The sequence below is a fragment of the Eulemur rufifrons genome, chromosome 16, assembly GCF_041146395.1.
Source record: "Eulemur rufifrons isolate Redbay chromosome 16, OSU_ERuf_1, whole genome shotgun sequence".
Taxonomy (NCBI): Eukaryota; Metazoa; Chordata; class Mammalia; order Primates; family Lemuridae; genus Eulemur; species Eulemur rufifrons.
The window spans coordinates 17,417,276-17,436,687 of NC_090998.1; the positions used below are offsets into that span (position 1 = coordinate 17,417,276).

General features: G+C 35.1%; 1 protein-coding gene across 6 annotated transcripts in view; it reads left to right on the plus strand.

Moving 5' to 3' along the window:
- The window catches only part of PIK3C2G (phosphatidylinositol-4-phosphate 3-kinase catalytic subunit type 2 gamma), a 372,544-nt gene that overhangs the window by 106,677 nt on the left and 246,455 nt on the right, over positions 1–19,412 (plus strand). For 5 of the 6 annotated variants that reach the window (XM_069491534.1, XM_069491537.1, XM_069491533.1 and 2 more), the window contains 2 exons: positions 2,564–2,759; positions 17,242–17,364. In XM_069491534.1, coding sequence (XP_069347635.1) covers positions 2,564–2,759; positions 17,242–17,364 — 319 coding nt within the window. The remainder of the gene's footprint in view (positions 1–2,563; positions 2,760–17,241; positions 17,365–19,412) is intronic. The other variant, XM_069491536.1, reaches the window with a different exon arrangement.

Here is a 19,412-nt window from a genome sequence, read left to right on the forward strand (position 1 = left end):
AGACATTCAATTATATTTGAGGAACTCCTCTACCTCATATCACAGAAGAAAACAAGGTGGCAGAAGGTATGGAAGCAAAAAACTGTGCTACTACAAAAATCTCTGTTCCAGATATTCATAAAACTCTGGAGAGCACCACAGGGAATAGAAAGGATGTATACCCCCTAACAATATTACTAACACAGAATCTAAGTGGTAGTGCGTGGAGTGGACCAGCTGGAGGTATGCCCCTATGCATCTGGCCCTCTCTTCCTTTCTGTCAGAAATGTTGCAATGAGGTCTTCTCCCCCCATATTCCTCCAGGGCTTGGAATATGAGATCCCATAAGAACTATACAGGAATGTTCCTGGGGACTTATTCAATGATAAATCATGATAGATTTGAATCAATAAGTTTTAATTGCACATACATCATCATTGCCTTGTTATTTTTTGGCACTGTCAGTGTTTTCCAGAGTAAAATCAGGTGTGATAAACATTGTTTCACCATATTTTACCACCATGCCTCTTGTCTTCAGTCCTTAATACATTTTGATGATGTTATTTAAAATGTACTCTTCATTCAGAATTCTGAAAGTAAAACATAATGCATAAGCACACTTCTCTATACAACCTCAAAGAAGCAAATTATAACCAAAAACTCTTTCTGCACAAAAAATAAGGAATAGAGTTTGAGTCAACACCCAGATAATTAAAGTTCCCCAAAATATGTGCTGAGACTTAAATTGATAAGATCTCTCACCCAACTTCATGATTTATTTTAGATGTGTATTCATTTGCACATTTGCACAAGATTGGGATTTATTGACGAAAAGTCTTCACTTCCTGTTTCAGAGTACCAACAGTATAAACTGGGGACTCAGAAACAAGATGTTTCTATAAATTTATAATTCTCTGCTTCCTGTTGTTGCAAAGAATCTCTGTCGGTTGGCCTCCAGAGTTTGATGAAACTTCTTTTAAGACTATTTTTAAGCTGCTTTCCTCTTCTGCTTCATTAATTGCTCCTGCTGATTTCTCAGAGAATTTTAATTAGAGCTCTCTCCCTCTCTAGTTGTCCCCCAAGGCTGTTTCAACGAAGGGTACAACTTAAGAAACAGGACAAATAAATTAAATTTGTCTATCTTATAAATCTTATACAAATTTATGAATAACTAAGTGAATAACAGCATGTGTTAAACAACAACAAAAATGTTTAATTATAGACAGGGCTACTGAGGGACAGGCAGGATGTGGGAAGGAGCTCCATGCTGACGCTGGCCTCTATCCTGAGGCATTCGACTGCCCAAGCTCTGGAATACCGCAGACTATCAAAGAAGAAAGCTAGCTCTTTGTACTATTTTCTTTTCAAAACAACATAAAACCAAAAAGCAATTTATGTTTCTGAAACGACTTATGAGGAAGTGCATGTGTTTGAATAAACAACTGTGCTGAGTAACTTGATTCAGCACATGGAATCCTTTCACAGCAGATCTTTTTTTTTTTTTTTTTTTTTTTTTTTTTTAAGACAGTCTCACTTTGTTGCCTGGGCTAGAGTGCCATGGCATCAGCCTAGCTCACAGCAACCTCAAACTCCTGGGCTCAAGCAATCCTTCTTCCTCAGCCTCCTGAGTAGCTGGGACTACAGGCATGCGCCACCATGCCCGGCTAATTTTTTCTATATATTTTTAGTTGTCCAGCTAATATCTTTCTATTTTTTAGTAGAGATGGGGTCTCGCTCTTGCTCAGGCTAGTCTCAAACTCCTGAGCTCAAACAATCCGCCCACCTCGGCCTCCCAGAGTTCTAGGATTACAGGAGTGAGCCACCGTGGCAGGCCATGTCACACCAGATCTTAAGAGTGTAATTTCTAATGATGTGCTTATTCTTCCAACATCTGCGTTACTGCCAGGGGAAAACTACTAGCCCCTATATCTAGTAATTTTTCTTCTTTCATAACAAGTCACTTTTAGTAATAATCAATAGAATCGCTTTAAATAACTAATGCTAAAACTCAGGACAGGCTTTGATTTTGAGGAGATTCAATAAACATCGTAAATCTTTAATTTCAAGCTTGTTTCAAATCCCTGCCATGTACTATTATCATTGATTTTTATATCAGCACAGTGTATATATGATCAGTGTTCAGTTAACGGTAAACATCATAACATAATCAAATTTATTATGATTCCTTTTTTAGATGGAATTTGAAGTACTTATAAGCCATGTAGAAAACATGTTTCCTGTTTAAAAGTTAATTCTAAACAATCACAAACTAGAACAAAAAATATGGTGAATTTGATCAGAACGACCAATTAATAATCAAAAAAGTTCCAATTTGTGATTAAAAGGCCATACTTCCAAAATTTCTACTGCTGGGGCTATGAAAGCTTGTTGATATCTAATCTGCTGACAACTAAACCAAGCTGCATTCAGAGGCACAGATGGCTAATTGGCTTCAGTTGGTAAAGGGTCATTTTAATCAAATTTTACTTGAATTTTATTATAAGAAATTTTAAGGTTATAATTGATGGCTCATGATAAATATGGCCCTTCACAGATGACTTGACCTCTATCTATTCCCTTCTAGGCTTGATAGAGAAAGTAACAACTGAACTATCCACGTCCATCTACCAGCTAATCAATGTCTATTGTAGCAGCTTTTATGCCGATTTTCAGCCTGTAAATGCACCTGGATGCATTTCCTATGTACATCCTGGGCTCCATTCCCACCTGAGCTTCACAGTGTACGCAGCACACAACATTCCAGAGACCTGGGTGCACAGGTGAGTGCTGGTGAGTTTCTCACAAAAGAGTGAATTTTTAAATAGCTTCTAATTAGAGTGCAATTTGACTTGCTCTTTTTGCAGGAGCAAATATTTCATAAACTTTGGGAAATTAATCAACATAGATCTGTCTTTATTCTTAAAATCACTTTTTAAAAGTTTAGATTCCCAATGATAATTTATTTTCCCTCTTCTTCCATTCTCCTATAGTATTTTCTTGACTAAAATAATTACAGTAATAGTATACAATAAATGTAAATTCTTTATGGATTACATCTGTAAGAGAATACTAATTGAATTAATTAAAATTGATAAGAGAATAGTAACTGGTAATAGATTTATTGTACCTATTGCATTTAGCATCTCAAGGAAAAACTTACAGAAATAATTTCAATAAAAGATAATTTTTATGTTGATCTATATTTTTTCAAATTATTAAACTGTATAAATATTTATAGCGTCAATTAAAAAGGAAATTTTACCTATGTATACAAAGAACATTACACATTTCTTTAGAATCCATTGAATGATACTTTATGCTTTTTTTCTCTTTCTTAATTTTATGAAGAACTTTAAAAGGCTGAGTTATAATATAATAAATTACTACCCTAATGGGTATTTTCTCAAATTTTCTAACTAGCAACACATACTCCTTACTTTTAAATCACACAGAAAATTCCTATAGCCAGATAAATACAGATAAAGCTATATGTGTAGAGCATACATTTATATATGTGTGTCTATATATGTAGAGACATATAACATATGTATATATAATTTATAAACATGCACATATGTATATAAATGTATATAAAATGCATGTGTGGGTTTAAAATAAAGTGTGTATTTGTATAGATACAATCTATCTATCAAACTCTCTTTATCTTTCTCTACGTAGCACCTGTATACAGAGTAAAAATAATAAGAGTATTTTTAACATTGTTACATGGAGGTAGATATGTACATATGTGTGTATAATTATAGATTTTAAATAATGCTTTTCTGCAAAAATCCCTGTAATCAATAAATAAATGAAGGCTTTGATACAGGAAACAAAATTATCTCTACCATTAGAGAAACAAACTATAAATCCAGGGCTGGAACAGGGGAAAAAAGCAGCTATTCCTCTCTTAAAGAATCCATGGACCAGGCAGCCTTTCGAATTCTGTGGGAAGAAGCTTCAATAAGACGTCTTACCTCGGGATAAATTGGATCCTTACTGTAGATTTTCCTAGGGATGTAGTACTTAAGTTATCTATGGCTACACAACAAATTACTCCAAAACGTAGCACCTTAGCACAACAAACATTGATTAGTTCCCATTCTGAGGGTTAGGAATCTGGGGAGCAGCTTAGCTGAATGGGTCTGGCTAAGAGTTTCTCATGAGTTGCAGTCATACTGTTGATTGAGGCCACAGTCATCTCAAGGCCCACTGGGGCTGGAGAATGCACTTCTAAGCTCACTTGCATGGTTCTTGGCAGACCTCAGCTCTTCCTGGTGTGTAGGTCTGGGGGGGCCTCAATTCCTTGCCACAGAGTTTTCTACAAATGTCCTCAAGACATGGCAGTTAGCTTTCCCCCAGAGCAGGTGATCCAAGGAGTGACAGAGAATTCATGAGCAAGAGAGCATTAGACAGAAGAGGCAATCTTTCCTAACATAATCTTGGAAGTGATATACCATCCCTGTTGCCATATTGGTGTATGGTGGGAAAAGATGATACAAGGGTTTGAACATCACAAGAGGCAGGTTCACTGGGGCCATCTTGGAGGTGGGCTACCACACCTGGGAAGAAACATCAAGGAAGAAACTAGGCCAGAGGTATCTCCAGAAGCATAAGTACTGACCAACTGGTAGAAAAATAACAAAGCAACACTTTCTATGTCACTTTTGTCATAGGAACAGATTTAATGGCAGTGATTCAAACTAATTTAATTGTTTAATCTAATTTAATAGTTACTAAATTTAATAGTAAGGCAAATACACATAAATTTCAAATATTCTGTAAAATATAGATCTCATAATTAAAATACAGAACTGTAAAAAAAAAATTTAGTGAAGCTTTTACCATCACTTCAGAGGGTTTGAAACTGAATTACCATCTACTCCATGACAGCCTTCAGGGAAGACCCCATTCAAAATATCAAAGACAAATGAGATTGTATCTTACTTAGAATAAGTTGATTAAACAAATCCTTTCCATGATTCATTACACTGATTAAGAACCCATTTGTATTTAACCTAATTTATCATAATAATGAATAGAAATTCTTTTTCTTTAACTTCATCCTCTCTACCGATTGAAAGTGTCTTTATATTGCATGTACTTATTGTTTTAGTAACTGCACGTTATTAGTTCTCTCCCACATCACCTTTTACAATGTCTTTGTGACTATGCATATTTATGTGTAGGACTGTACACAAAACATTTTCTAGTAGACAATAGGCACTCCATAAAGACTTGTTGAAAGTGACTGAATAAAATCCCTTGAGTAGAGAAACGAGTCAGATTTGGTTAGTGAGATTGTTCCATGGGGCCTGGAGAGCAGGAGTCCATGTTATGGTTATTACTGAGGGTAAAAACATGAACTGAGCGGCAAGCTATGAAGAAGTGATGACAGTAAAGGTGGGCAGACCAGCAGATATTCCAAGGGAGCAAAGAAGATATTACAGTAGACGTGCAAAGCTAAGGGCCTGAGGATAGGGAGGGCCAGCATCAGTGAGTGAGTCCAGAGCAATTAGTGGCAGTGGTGGAGTGGTTGACTGGACTGTTGTTAAAATTATTTTTAGAAATAACTGATAAGAGTATAGCAGAATCCTATATAAGGTAGTTATATTAAAAAGTCAGTAAACATTATTTTTTTAAAAAATCTTTTATATCTGTGGTCACCAAGCCCTGGGCCATGGACTGGTACTGGCCTGTGGCCTGTTAGGAACTGGGCCACACAGCAGGAGGTGGAGGGGCAGTGAGCAAGCAAAGCTTCATCTGTATTTACAGCTGCTCCCCATTGCTCACATCACCACATAAGCTTCATCTCCTGTCAGATTAGCAGCAGCATTAGATTCTCATAAGAGCGCGAACCCGACTGTAAACTGTGCATGTGGCTTGTGAGGAATCTAGGTTGCACACTCCTTATGAGAATCTAATGCCTGATGATCTGAGGCGGAGCTGAGGTGGTGATGCTAGCACTGGGGAACAGCTGCAAATACAGATTATTATTAGCAGAGAGGTTTGACTGCACAATAAATGTACTATGCTTGAATCATCCTGAAACCATCCCCCCAGCCTGGTCTGTGGAAAACCTCTTCCATAAAACTAGTCCCTGATATCAGAAAGGTTGGGACCATTGCCTTAAATCACTCATAAAGAACAATACCATGATTTGATAAATGCAATGCAAAAATAATTGTGCAAAAATGCATAATGTGTACAGTAATGAATACTATGTAATAAAGCATATCTATGCAAAAATGATTAGACAGAATTTTTAATTATAAGAGACTGTTGCACATGAACAAGATGAAATTCTTTGTCATTTCGAGGATGTTCTCTTTATGGGGAAAGACTTGAATGGCATACAGGGGCTCCTTGTCCTATAACCTTTGCCATCAAAAGGCACATGTATACAATCTGTGTATCCCGTTCATGTCATTAAAGTCTCATTTATAAACTTGGGCCATCATATTAGCACCTTAAAGAATATGTCAGAGGCAGGTACAATATCTCTCAACATAAATACTGTGCACGTTCCAACCAAACGTTGATACATAGACCAACATAATAGATTCTGAATCAAAAAAGCCTTATTAAGTCACAACATGGTATTAAAATATTCAATTCATCAGAAAGATGTAACAAAAAAAAAAAAAAAAGCTGACAGAAATCCAAGGAGAGGTTTGTGGGGCAACTCTCATAGTGGCAATAGTAACATTCCTGTCTCAAGAATTAATGGATTAATGAGACAAATTTAGAATTAGATAGAAGAATGAGCCAATGCAATTAACAAGTTTAACGCAACTAATATATGTTGTACCCTACAGTAAATGATTTGGGAATACAAATTCTTCTCAAGCATATATGAAACATTTATTTTAAGTGACCAGACCTAGATAGTAAGGCAGATACAGGTTTCAAATAACCTGTGTAATGCAGATCTCATCTACTTTCTGCAACACAACTAAGTTAGAAATCAATAACAAAAATATACAAATAAATATATTCATAAATTCAAGTATGTACTTTTAAGTTTATAAATCAAAGAATTTAGAAAACATTATAATTTAAAGGTAATAAAAATACATAATAAAACATATGGGATACAGCCAAAGCTATTCCTAAAGGGAAATATATAGTTTCAAATGCATATACTAGCAAGAAAAAGAAGCTAAAAATTAATGTGGTAAACATGTCACCATTTCTCCTATGCTTTTTTAATTTTGACCAACTTAATAAAAATTAAGAATGATAAAGAATAATAAAAATCAAGAGGATTCTGGAAGAACAACAAACAAATTCTAGATCCCCTGCTCCCTGTCCTCATCATATTACTTACCATTAATTAAACACATAATGTGAGTTTTGCACTGGACTAAATGCTTTACCTACGTTACAGTGTCCCTTGGTATCCATGGGGGATTGGGTCCAGGACCCCTGTGGAAAACAAAATCCACAAATGCTCAAGGTCCCTACATAAAATGGCACAGTATTTGCATATAGCCTATGCACACCCTCCTATACACCTTAAATCATCTCTAAATTACATATAACACCTAATACAGCGTAAATACAGTCAAGCATCACTTAATGATAGGGATATGTTCTGAGAAAATGCATCATTAGACTATTCTGTTGTTGTGTGACTATCAGAGTGTGCTTACACAAACCTAGACAGTATAACCTACTACATACCTAGGCTATACGCTGTTGCTCACAGGCTACAAAGCTGTAGCATGTCACTGAACTGAATACTGTAGGCAACTGGAACACAGTGGTAAGATTTGTGTATCTGAACATATCTAAACATAAAAAGGTACAGTAAAAATATAGTTTTATAATCTTACAGGACCACAGTTGTATATACAGTCCATCATTGACCAAAACATAGCTATGCAGCACGTGAATATAGTTGTACTGCATTGTGTTTTTTTATTTGTACAGTTATATACATAACAACTATTCAGTCAAGGATGGGCCACATATACAACAGTGGTCCCATAAGATTATAATGGAGTGGAAAATTCCTATTACTTAGTGTTTACTCTACCATATTTTTTATTATTGTTTTAAAGTGTACTCCTTCTACTTAAAAAATAAAATAAAAGTTAACTGTAAAAGAGCCTCAGGCAGGTCCTTCAAGAGATATCCTGGAAGAAGGCATTGTTATCATAGGAGATGACAGCTCCATGAGTACTATTGTCCCTGAAGATCCAGTGGAACAAGATGTGGAAGTGGAAGACAATGATATTAATGATCCCGACTCTGTGTGGGTCTAGGCTAATGTGTGTGTCACTTAGTTTTTAACAAAATAGTTTAGAGTAAAAATATTAAATTTTTCAAATAGAAAGATGCTTATAGAATCAGGATATAGAGAAAAATATTTTTGTACAGCTGTACAATATATTTGTCTTAAGCTATTATCATAAGAGTCAAAAAGTTAAAAAAATAAAGTTTATAAGTAAAAAATTACAGTAAGCTAAGGTTGACTTATTATTGAAGAAAATTTTTTTTTTATAAATTTAGTGTAGCCTAAGTGTATAGTGTTCATAAAGTCTACAGTTGTATACAGTAACATCCTAGGCCTTCACATTCATTTGCCACTCACTCACTGGCTCATCCAAGGAAACTTTCAGTCGTGCAAGCTCCATTCATGGCAAGTGCCTTATACAGGTGTACTATTTTTTTTTTTTTGTCTTTTATACTGTATTTTCACTGTACATTTTCTAAGTGTAGATACACAAAAACTTACCACTGTGCTCAAATTGCCTAACAGTATTCAATACAATAACATGATTACAGGGTTGTGGTCTAGGAGCAATAGGCCGTACCATATATCCTAGGTATATATTAGGCTATACTGTCTTGGTTTATATAAGTATACTCTATGATGTTCACACAATGATGAAATTGCCTAATGACGCATTTCTCAGAATGTATCCATCATTAAGTGATGCATGACTGCATTGTTTTTATCGTTTTACTGTTATTTTTAATTCTTTTAAAATATTTTTGATCTGTGGTTGGTTGACTCTACAGAAACAGAACTCAGGGATACAGAGAGCTGAGTTCATCTTTTCTGATCTTCACACCAGTAACACAAGAACACTATCATACCCATTTTGCAGATTAGAAACCTACAGTTTTAAAACTAGTAACTCTAGGGGTAAAATTCCCAGAATTCTTTCTAATTCTAAAGTCCGTTCTGTTTACCACAGTGGTAAATTTCATTCTTACATAGTTACTATACTTGATATCAAATTTTTTTGTTCTATTTATCATATTGAATTGATAAGCAAGGGCACTTCTAGAAGTTCAAGAAATGAAAGCTATAAAAACTAAAAAAGCAAAGATATCTTTAAATGTTAAGAATATTTTATTTAAAATTACTTTTTTGCTTTTTTAGATATTGTGTTGCAAATTTTGCTATGTGTAGAGAATTTCTATTATATTTTAAACATTTGTTGTTCTTAAGTTTCTTTACAAAATCTCTTAGCAGTAACTGATATAGTAATTAAAAACATAGCAGTTTTGTCAGGAGGGGTACATGTATGTGTGTTTTATATTGGGAAGCTCATCAGCTACAATGTACAAACATGTTTTACATTTAAATTAAAAATAATCAATCATGATTCAGGGAAGTTCTGGAAAGTACATATCATGATTGATTATTGTACTTTCCAGAACTTCCCTGAAACATCATAACTATTGCAAGTTATCCTGTAAGTTCATTAAATGTTTAAAAATAGAGAGGACATAAATTGCCATTCATCTTAGAATTGTAAAGTTAATAATATTGTTTGAAACTTTGGCTCCACTACTGAATTTCACATTAGAAATTCATATAAAAATTTAGTCCTAAATAATTTTACTCAGAATTTCTTTTCACTTTTGTGTACATTTATTTTTAATGGAACATTATCATAATATTTCTTCTTTTCAGCCCTTTTTTAACTGGGGTAAAAAAAACATAACCTAAAAACTACCTCATTAACAAATTTTTACTTGTAAAGTACAGTAATGTTAACTATACGTGCATTGTTGTACAGGAGATCTGTAGAACTTTTTCATCTTACATGTCCGAAACCCTACATCCACTACACAGCAACTCCTTTCTTTCCTATCTCTCAGATCCTGGTAACCCACATTCTGCTTTCTCCTTCTGTGAATTCGATTGCATTGGATATCTCATATAAGTGCTATATGCAGTACTTGTCCTTCTGTGATTGGCTTATTTCATTTAGCATAACGTTCTTAAGATTCATCCATGTTGTAAAAAATGACAGGATTTTTTCTTTTTCAAGGCAGAATAATATTTCATTCTGTGTATGTACAATATTTTCTTTATCCATTCATCATCTATTGATGGACATTCAGGTTGTTTCCACATCTTGCTACTCTGGAAAATTTTGAAATGAACATGGGAGTTCAAATAGCTCTACAAGATCTTGTTTTCAGTTCTTTTGGATAAATACTCAGAAGTGAGTGAGATTGCTGGATCATATGTTAGTTCTATTTTTAACTTTTTGAAAAACCTTATGCTGTTTTCCACAGCAGCTGCATCATTCTGCATTCCCACTAAGAGTGCACAAATGTTCCAATTTCTCCACAGCCTGGCCAACCAACACTCGTTATTGTGTGTGTGTGTGTGTGTGTGTGTGTGTCTGTGTACATATGGCTATCTCAGTAGGTATGAGGTGATATAGCATTGTGGTTTGATTTGTATATCCACTTTTTATTGGGTTATTTAGTGATGTTGAGCCCTATTCATATACCTGTTGGCCATTTTTGTGTCTTCTTTGGAGACATGTCTGTTCAAGTCCTTCACCCACTTTTTATTGGGTTATCTAGGTTTTTGGTGCTGAGTTGTAGGAGTTACTTACATATTTTTTAATTTAACACTTTACCAGATATATGGTTTATACATATTTTCTCCCATTCCATAGGTTTCCCTTTCACTCTGTTGATTGTTAAATTTGCTGTGCAGAAGCTTTTAAATTTTATGAGATCTCATATGCTTAGATTTGCACTTTTTTGCCTTGCTGCTGGTGTCATATCCAAAAAAATTGTTACTGAGACCAATCTTACATAGATGTCTTCCCAAATTTTTTTTAGAAATTTTATAATTTCAGCCCTTACATTTATGTCTTTAATCTATTTGAGTTTATTTATTTTATATGGTGTAAGATAAGGATATCTTATGCAATACAAAAAAAATGTATGTGGATATACAGTTTTTCCAACACTATTTTATCGAAGAGACTGTCTTTTCACTATTGTGTAGTCTTGGCATCCTAGTCAAAGATCAGGTAACCATATGTGCATGGGCTTATTTCTGGGCTCTCTCTCCTGTTCCATTGGTTTATATGTCTGTCTTTATGCCAGTGTCATACTGGCATAAAGTAGCTTCATAATATGTTTCAAAATCTGGAAGTGTGAGGCCATCAGCCTTGTTCTTTTTGCTCAAGATTGCTTTGGCTATTTGGGGTCCTTTGTGATTCCATACGAAATTTAGGATTTTTCTTTCCTATTTCTGCAAAAATGCATTAGGATTTTAATAGAGATTGCATTGAATCTACAGATTGCTTCAGTTAATATGGACATTTTAATAATATTAAGTCTTCCAATCCATGGTCATGGAATGTCTTTCTATTTATTTATATCTTTAATTTCTTTCAGCATGTTTTATAGTTTTCAGAGTACAAGTCTTTTGCCTCCTAAGTTAAGTTTATTCCCAACTATTTTTTTTTATTTTTTGTGCTATTGTAAATGGGATTGCTTTCTTAATTTTCTTTTAGGAGTGCACATTGTTAGGGTACAGAAATGTAACTATTTCTACATGTTGATTTTTTTTTAATCCTGCAACATTGTTGAATTTATTAGTTCTAGCAGTTATTTGAAGGAATCTTTAGGGATTTCTACATGTCAGATCATTTATCTATTAACAGCTAATTTTACTTCTTCCTCTCTGATTTGGATGACTTTTCTTTATTTTTCTTGCCTAATTGCTCTGGCTAGGACTTCCAGTACTATGTTGAATAGAAGTGACAAGAGTGGTCATGATTTTCTTGTTCCTGATCTTGGTGGAAAAGCTTTCAACTTTTCACCTTTGAATATTTTGTTAGCTGTGAACTTTTCATACATGGAATTGTTATGTTGAGGTAATCTCCTTCTAGTCTTAGTTTTTTGTGTGTTTTTGTCATGAAAGGGTGTTGAATTGTGTCAGGTGCTTTGTTCTGCATCTGTTAAAATGATCATATGATTTTATTCTGTGTTCTATTAATGTGTATCACATTGATTGATTTTTGCATGCTGAATTGTTCTTGCATCAAGGGATCAATTATAAACTTGGTCACTGTGTATGACCTGTTTAATATGCTATTGAATTCAGTTTGCTGGTATTTTGTTAAAAATTTATGCATATTTATTCTTCAGGGATATTGGTCTGCAGATTTCTTTTCTTGTATTTTTGTTTGGCTTTGGTATCAGAGTAATGCTGGCCTCATAAAATGAGTTTGGAAGTGTAATCTCCTCTTCACTTACTTGAAAGAATTTGGGAATGTTTGGCATTAATTCTTCTTTAAATGTTTAGTAGAATTCTTCTGTGAAGTCTTGTGGTACTTGACTTATCTTTGTTGTGAGGTTTTTTTATTATTTACCAATATTAATCTCTCGTAATCTTTTTTATTTCTATGGCATCTGTTACAATGTATCCTCTTTCATTTCTGATTTTATTTATGTAAGTTTTCCCTCTTTTTTCTTAGTCTAGGTAAGGGTTTTTTCACTTTGTTGATCTTTTAAAAATTAACTGTTAGGGATTTTTATTGTTTTTATATTCTCTATCCCATTTATTTCTGCTCTAATCTTTATTATCTCTTTCCACTAACTTTAGGCTTAGTTTATTTATGTTTTTTTATTAACTAATATTTGCCAGTTATGCTTAATAAAAGTGTCCTACTAGGTACTTGTGTCCTACATGTACCTTCATGCCAGTAAGCTGGACTTCTTACCCATTTAAATTTGACAGTAGTCTTAGATAATTTTATCCCAAAGACTTATAATTATTTGTGAGCACCACATTGGCACTGGACACTTCAACCCAGTATTTGGTTTAATCCCATAGCAGCAGTTCTATATCCAAGAAAAAAGGTGGGAAACCTGACAATCAGGACCCACTTAATAGAGAGAGAGTAAATCCTGGAATTGGTCCATACCTTCCTGCCACTGAAGTGGTCAGGTAAAAATACAGGAAGAACTCAATGCAGTTAAGAAGAATGCCAGGAAAAAAGTTAACAAGAAAATCTCATCATTTCCTATCCTTAGTTGGTCAGCATCATTAAAATCATCTTGACCCAAAAAATCCTCATCTCTTCCAGGAATAAAAAGGTTAGTAGCGTCGGTCTTGGTTCCCATGGCTTTATCATAACTGGGCAGTGTAGCAACCACACTGTAAGATAGGGGCTTTGGAAACTCAGACTCACCCTGTAGTCAAATGTGCTGCACTCTTTGCAGAGATGCTGCTGTGAGATAGAGGAATATCACCTGAAGCCTGTTCAGGTTTTCCAGACTCTTCCTCATTCTGTAAATGTTGGTACCAGCTGCTGCAGGGCAGCTCAACTGCCACCAGTCCCACCACAGGCTACAGAGGAGGAGGGCAAGAAAGCAAGCTGAACTGACGCAGACACTGCAGCCTGGGAGTGCTCGGAGGCCAAGGGGATTGTGCCTCGGGTGGGTCTCTAGGGCAGCCACTGCTCCTGGGCAAGATGGAATCCTCAAGCTGTGAGCACCACCACCTCTGAGATACTTTATAATTTCCCTTTGGATTTCTCCTTTGCCTTACTGGTTTTGCAGGAGTGTGTTGTTTAATTTCCATCTATTTCTGAATTTTCCAGTTTACCTTTTGCTATTGATTTGGAGTTTCATTGCATTGTGGTCAGAAAAGCCACTTGGTAAGATTTCAATTTTCTTAAATTTGTTAAGATTTGTTTTATGATCTACCCTGGAGGACATTCCTTATGTGCTTGAGAAGATTGTGTATTCTGCTCCTGTTGGGTGGAATGTTCTTTACATGTCTGTTAGGATCCTTTCCTGTAGTGTTGTGCAAATTCTCTGTTTCCTTATCTTTTGTCTAGTTATTCCATTAATTATTGAAAGTGGGTAATTGAAAGCTAGTATAATTATAGTGCTGTCTATTTATCCCTTCAGTTCTGTCAATGTTTATATTATTGGACATTCTGATATTGGGTGAGTATATACTTATGATTGTAATATGTTCCTTGTCAATTGACCTTTTTATCATTATGTAATATCCTTGTTTGTCTCTTGGTAGTATTTCTCTTAAAAATCCACATTGCTGCTATAAATCTGACCACACCTGCCCTCTTTTGGTTACCATTTGCATGGAATATTTTTTTTCTATCCTTTTGCTTTTGCCCTCATTTGTGTCCTTAAATATAACATGAATATTGTAGGTAGCATGTAGTTGGCTTTTGTATTTTTTTATTCATTTAGCTATGCTATGTCTCTTAATTGAAGTGTTTAATCCATTTACTTGTAAAGCAATTGCTAGTAAGGAAGGACTTAATATTGCCATTTTATTAATTGTTTTCTGTCTTGTAGATTTTTTGTTTCTCTTTTCCTCTCTTGCTATCTTCTTTTGTGTTCAGTGATTTTTTTTTTATAGTAATATGCTTCAGTTCCTTTCTGTGTGTGTGTGTGTGTGTGTGTGTGTGTGTATTTTCTATAGGTTTTTTTTGTGTGTGTGGTTACCATGGGGCTTACATAAAACATCTTATATTTCTAACAATTTATTTTAAGTTGATAACTTCAATCACACAAAAAAACTGTGCACTTCTTCTACCCCCCATTTTGTTATTGATGTCACAAATTACATCTTTTCTATTATTTATCCATTAATATGTGTTATAGCTATTTTTTATGCTTTTGTCTTTGAAATTCTATACCAGAGTTAAAAGTGATTTATGTACCCTTATTATAATATTCTAGATTCATCTACATATTTACCTTTATCAGTGAGTTTTTTATTTTCAGATGCTTTTGTGTTTCTCTGTAGCACTCTTTCTTTTCAACTTGAAGAACTTTGTTTAGTATTTCTTGTAAGGCTGGTCTAGTGGTGATGAATTCCTTCAGCTTTTGTTTATCTGAGAAAATCTTTATTTCCCTTTCATTTTTGAAGGATAATTTTGCCAAATTTAGTTTTCTTAATTTGCTTTATTTTTTCTCTCTTTTAGCACTTTGAATATATTATCCCACTCCCGTCTGGCTTACAAGGTTTCTACTGAAAAATCTACTGATGATCTTATGGTCATTCCCTTGTACATGCTGAGTCACTTTCTCTACCTGCTTTTGAAATTATCTCTTTGTCCTTGACTTTTGAATATTTGATTGTAATATGTCTCTGTGGGATTTTCTTTAGGTTTATCATAGTTGGTATCTGTTCAGCTTCCCCAATCTGGATGTCCATTTCCTTCCCAAGATTTGGGAAGTTTGGGAACATTATTTTTTTAAATAAGCTTTCTGTCTTTTTTCTTCTTATTCTTCTGAAAATCCCATAAGGTCTATATTGGCCTTGATAGTGCCTATAACTCCCTTAGTCTATCTTCATTGCTTTTTACTTTTTGCTTCTCTGACTGGATAATTTCAAATCACTTGTCTTCCAACTTACTGTTTATTTTTTCTCCTTGATTAATACTGCTTTTGAATCTATGTAGTGAATTTTTCAATTCAATGATTGTACTTTTTAGCTCCAAAACTTTTTTAAGTTCTTTTTTTCATAGTATTTTGTATATCTTTGTTAATATTTTCATTTTGTTCATGTAACATTTTCTGGAGCTCATAGAGCACCTTTATGATGGTTTTTTGGAATTTTTTGTTATGTGATTCATATACTATTGTTTCTTTGATTTATTTTGTTACTTTGGTTGGGCCATGATTCCCTGTTTCTTTGTGTGCCTTATTACTTTATGTTGGGATCTGCGCATTTGAAAAAACAGCCAAGTCTCCCAGGCTTTAAAAACTGGCTTCATACAGAGAAAGAACTTTGACAATCAGCCCTAGAGATTCTGGGGGCCTCTCAAACCTTTTATATAGGTGGATCTTCTCTGTAGTTGCACTTGTAAATTCCCAATTAGAGATATTTTGCTGGTTTCTTTTTTCTGGAGCGCATAGTATTTTGCTCCCTCTGGTGTCCACCTCTGGTACTGCAGGTTCTTTGAAACATAAAGGTACCAAGCTTTTTGTTTTAAGTGGTGCCTCTGTATCTAGAGTACGCTGGGTCTCATCAGTGCTTCTAGTTTGGTGAGGCAAAAACCAGTCCGTGAGGCAATCCTCCCAAAAGCTGAAAAGTTGGATATATGCTCCACTATTCCCTTCCTTGCTTTAGGGAGAGACTGACAAGCTGTATAGGCCTCTGTCCGATGTACCATAAGCCCTCCGGAAAAATAACAAGCCACTCAGCTCTTTTGTATTCTTAGCAGTCCTCAGGAATCTATAGTATGCCAGCGCCTGTCAATGCTCCAAGACAGACAAGACAGAAACTATTCCCTCAGGCAGCTCCTCACACAGCTGGAATGTTGGACACATGATCCAACTCTTTCCCTCCCCAAGGAAAAGACAAAAGTTGGAAGTTTTTCCCACTCATTTTATGCTGAGGTGGGGAAAGGAAATGGCAAGTGAGTGAGTACGTGCTAGTTCTGACCATTCTCTTTGTTGTGAATAGCCCTCAACCTAGAGCCATTTCCTGTCAACATTTCAATCCAGACAAGACAGAAACTAGTTTCTTGGGTAGCCCTCCCCTAAAGTCTGGGTGTTAGAGGTATGCCTCAGTCTTCTCTTTCCCTCCTTAGGGGGAAGCCAGGAGTAGAAAGTCTTCTCCCAATCATGCCACCTTGTGCCAACAGGAGACACTCTGGCAAATGTCATGAATTTTCCTACTAGCTTTGACATGGCTGGTTTAAAATCCACCTGGGATACAGGAGTCACTTAACTGGTTTCTCAGTTTCTCACAAAAGGAATTAGTCAGTGTATTGTTAAATTTGTGTGTCCATGGAAAAAGGAGTGCCTTGGGGCTTCCTATTCTACAATCTTGTTGGCATACCCAACATAAATTCTTAAAGCAATTTTTAAAGCATGTTTTATATAAGCAAATATCATTTTATCATTTGACTTTTGACTGTAAAAATAATTGACCCATATAGAAAGCTGATTTCTTTAAAGTACTAAGCATACTGAATCAATGTCGTTCCTTTTTAGCTATAAAGCCTTTTCTTTTTCCTGTTGGCTTTCGTATGCTGGAAAGAAGCTGTGCCAAGTGAGAAACTACAGAAATATTCCAGTCAAAAAATTATTTTTTTTCTTGGTCAACTGGAATGAAACGTAAGTTTAATCTTTATTCTGTCTGGATCATTTATCTAATAAAGGTCATCTTCTTATGCCTTTTCTTTTCAACAAAGGATGTGATTAAATAAATATATATATATATATATATATGCTGCCAGTTGATTTGATTCAGTGCTGTGATAAATACCCTAGGCCTAGTAGATAACTGACTATTCAATTCAACAGATTAAAAGTCTATTTAAAAACCTAGACAAGTGTCCAATCCACATTATTGAACTGAGAAAAAAGGGAAATTGAAAAAAGCAGATGACTTATTAATCATTCATGCACTGTGGATATCAGGAATATGCTCTGTTTGAGGTAGGGATGGGGGGAGTCCAGATATAACAAAGAAGAGAGAAATCACCTAATAATATGTGTAATCTTTATTTTCTCAATTTTCCCACACAAGCCAATCACAAATTTATTTAAACAATTGAGTTTTGGGGCAATAAACATCTACGTATTGTGTAAATTTATACCAACTTTGGGGTGACAGGCTCCTACTTCCTCCTTCTGTAAAGATTTATTATATCAAGAAGGTAAAATACCTTCTTGATACTATTCCCACCCTCCTCTTCTTTTTCGTTCCCCCTCTCCAGTTGGAGCCCTCTCTTTCCTCAGAATCTCAGGGAGCTCCTAGGCCTCACCCATGGATTTGTCATGGCTACTGCTGTATTTCCTCACTACTCCTATGACACTACTCCACTGGCCGCTCTCAGTCATTTCTTTGGAGTCTCTACTGCTTCACTGAGATCAACATTCTTCCCACTTTGAGTAGAAGAAAATTCCCCAGCCCACTCTCCCTCAGCTCTTTCAGAAGATCTGGCTTTCTTAGAAGATAATTTGACTCCTAGTATTATGCTTTCCTTATTGATCAGAATTTTTAAAAGTTAGAAAATAATGTTAAATCTATCATACTCTTAGCCATTACCACAATCAGTGGAGACTGTATCCTGAGGCATAGTATGTGGCCTTGAATTTTCACATAATTCATGGTCCCTCCCATCCCAAACCAAATCCTCCTTCTTCTAGGACCATGACAATCTTTATCTCCCCTTCTTCCTGACCAGGGTTTGGGAACCTGCAGCATGAAGGCCACACGTGACCTTCTAGGTCCTTAAGTGTGGCCTTTGGACTAAATCCAAATTTTACAGAAAAAAATCCTTTTATTTTTTATTAATATATTTTTGTTCATCTTTTATATTTTTATTTTATTTTTTAAATGAACATATTTAAGATACCAAAGAATAAAATGAGTTTCAACAAAACAGTTCTCCCAGATTGACCTGCACAATTAGAACCTTAGTGAGCCATAAGGGCTACACTGACGGCTGCTGTGCTCATGACTTAGTTCTAGCTTCCCCCACCTGACCGGTGTCACTACCACATGAGGCTGGTTGGCGAGAGTTTATGGGTCAAGTACACCACTCTGTTATCGGCTTTTGACAAGAGTGCACTGTGTTTCTGTTTGAAGTGGAATTTGTGAATAGTTGCACAGCTCGACAGTATTTTTTAATTCTGTCTGCTTACCAGCCCATCATGTCAAAGAGAACCAAGAGAACAGTGAAGGAAAAAGACAGATTTTTTAATGAGGACTAGGAATTGCAATATTATCTTCTTTCTGCTAAAGATAAGATGATTTGCTTGCTTTGTGAGACTGCAATATCAACATTAAAGACATTCAATACTCATCAGCATTATAATACTCATAAGGACTACAAATATTTTAAATTTGAGGGAGAGGTATAAAAAGTTGTATTGCAGAAATTAAAAGATGAAAAGCAAAAGCAAAGACAATTCTTTCAAGCAGCAATAAGACCTGGAAATAATGCCACTGAAGCAACTTACAAAGTAGCTTGTATACTGGGGAGAAGGGGAGGTTAAAAAGGAAGCCATTCAGTGATGTACAGATTGTGAAAGAATGCATTGTCAAAGTTGTAGAATGCTTAGACCTGATAATGTTTCAAAGTAGAAACAACTGCCTCTTTCAAGGAGAGCCATAACTGATTGGCAGCATGAATGAGGCTTCAAACTTAACAAAA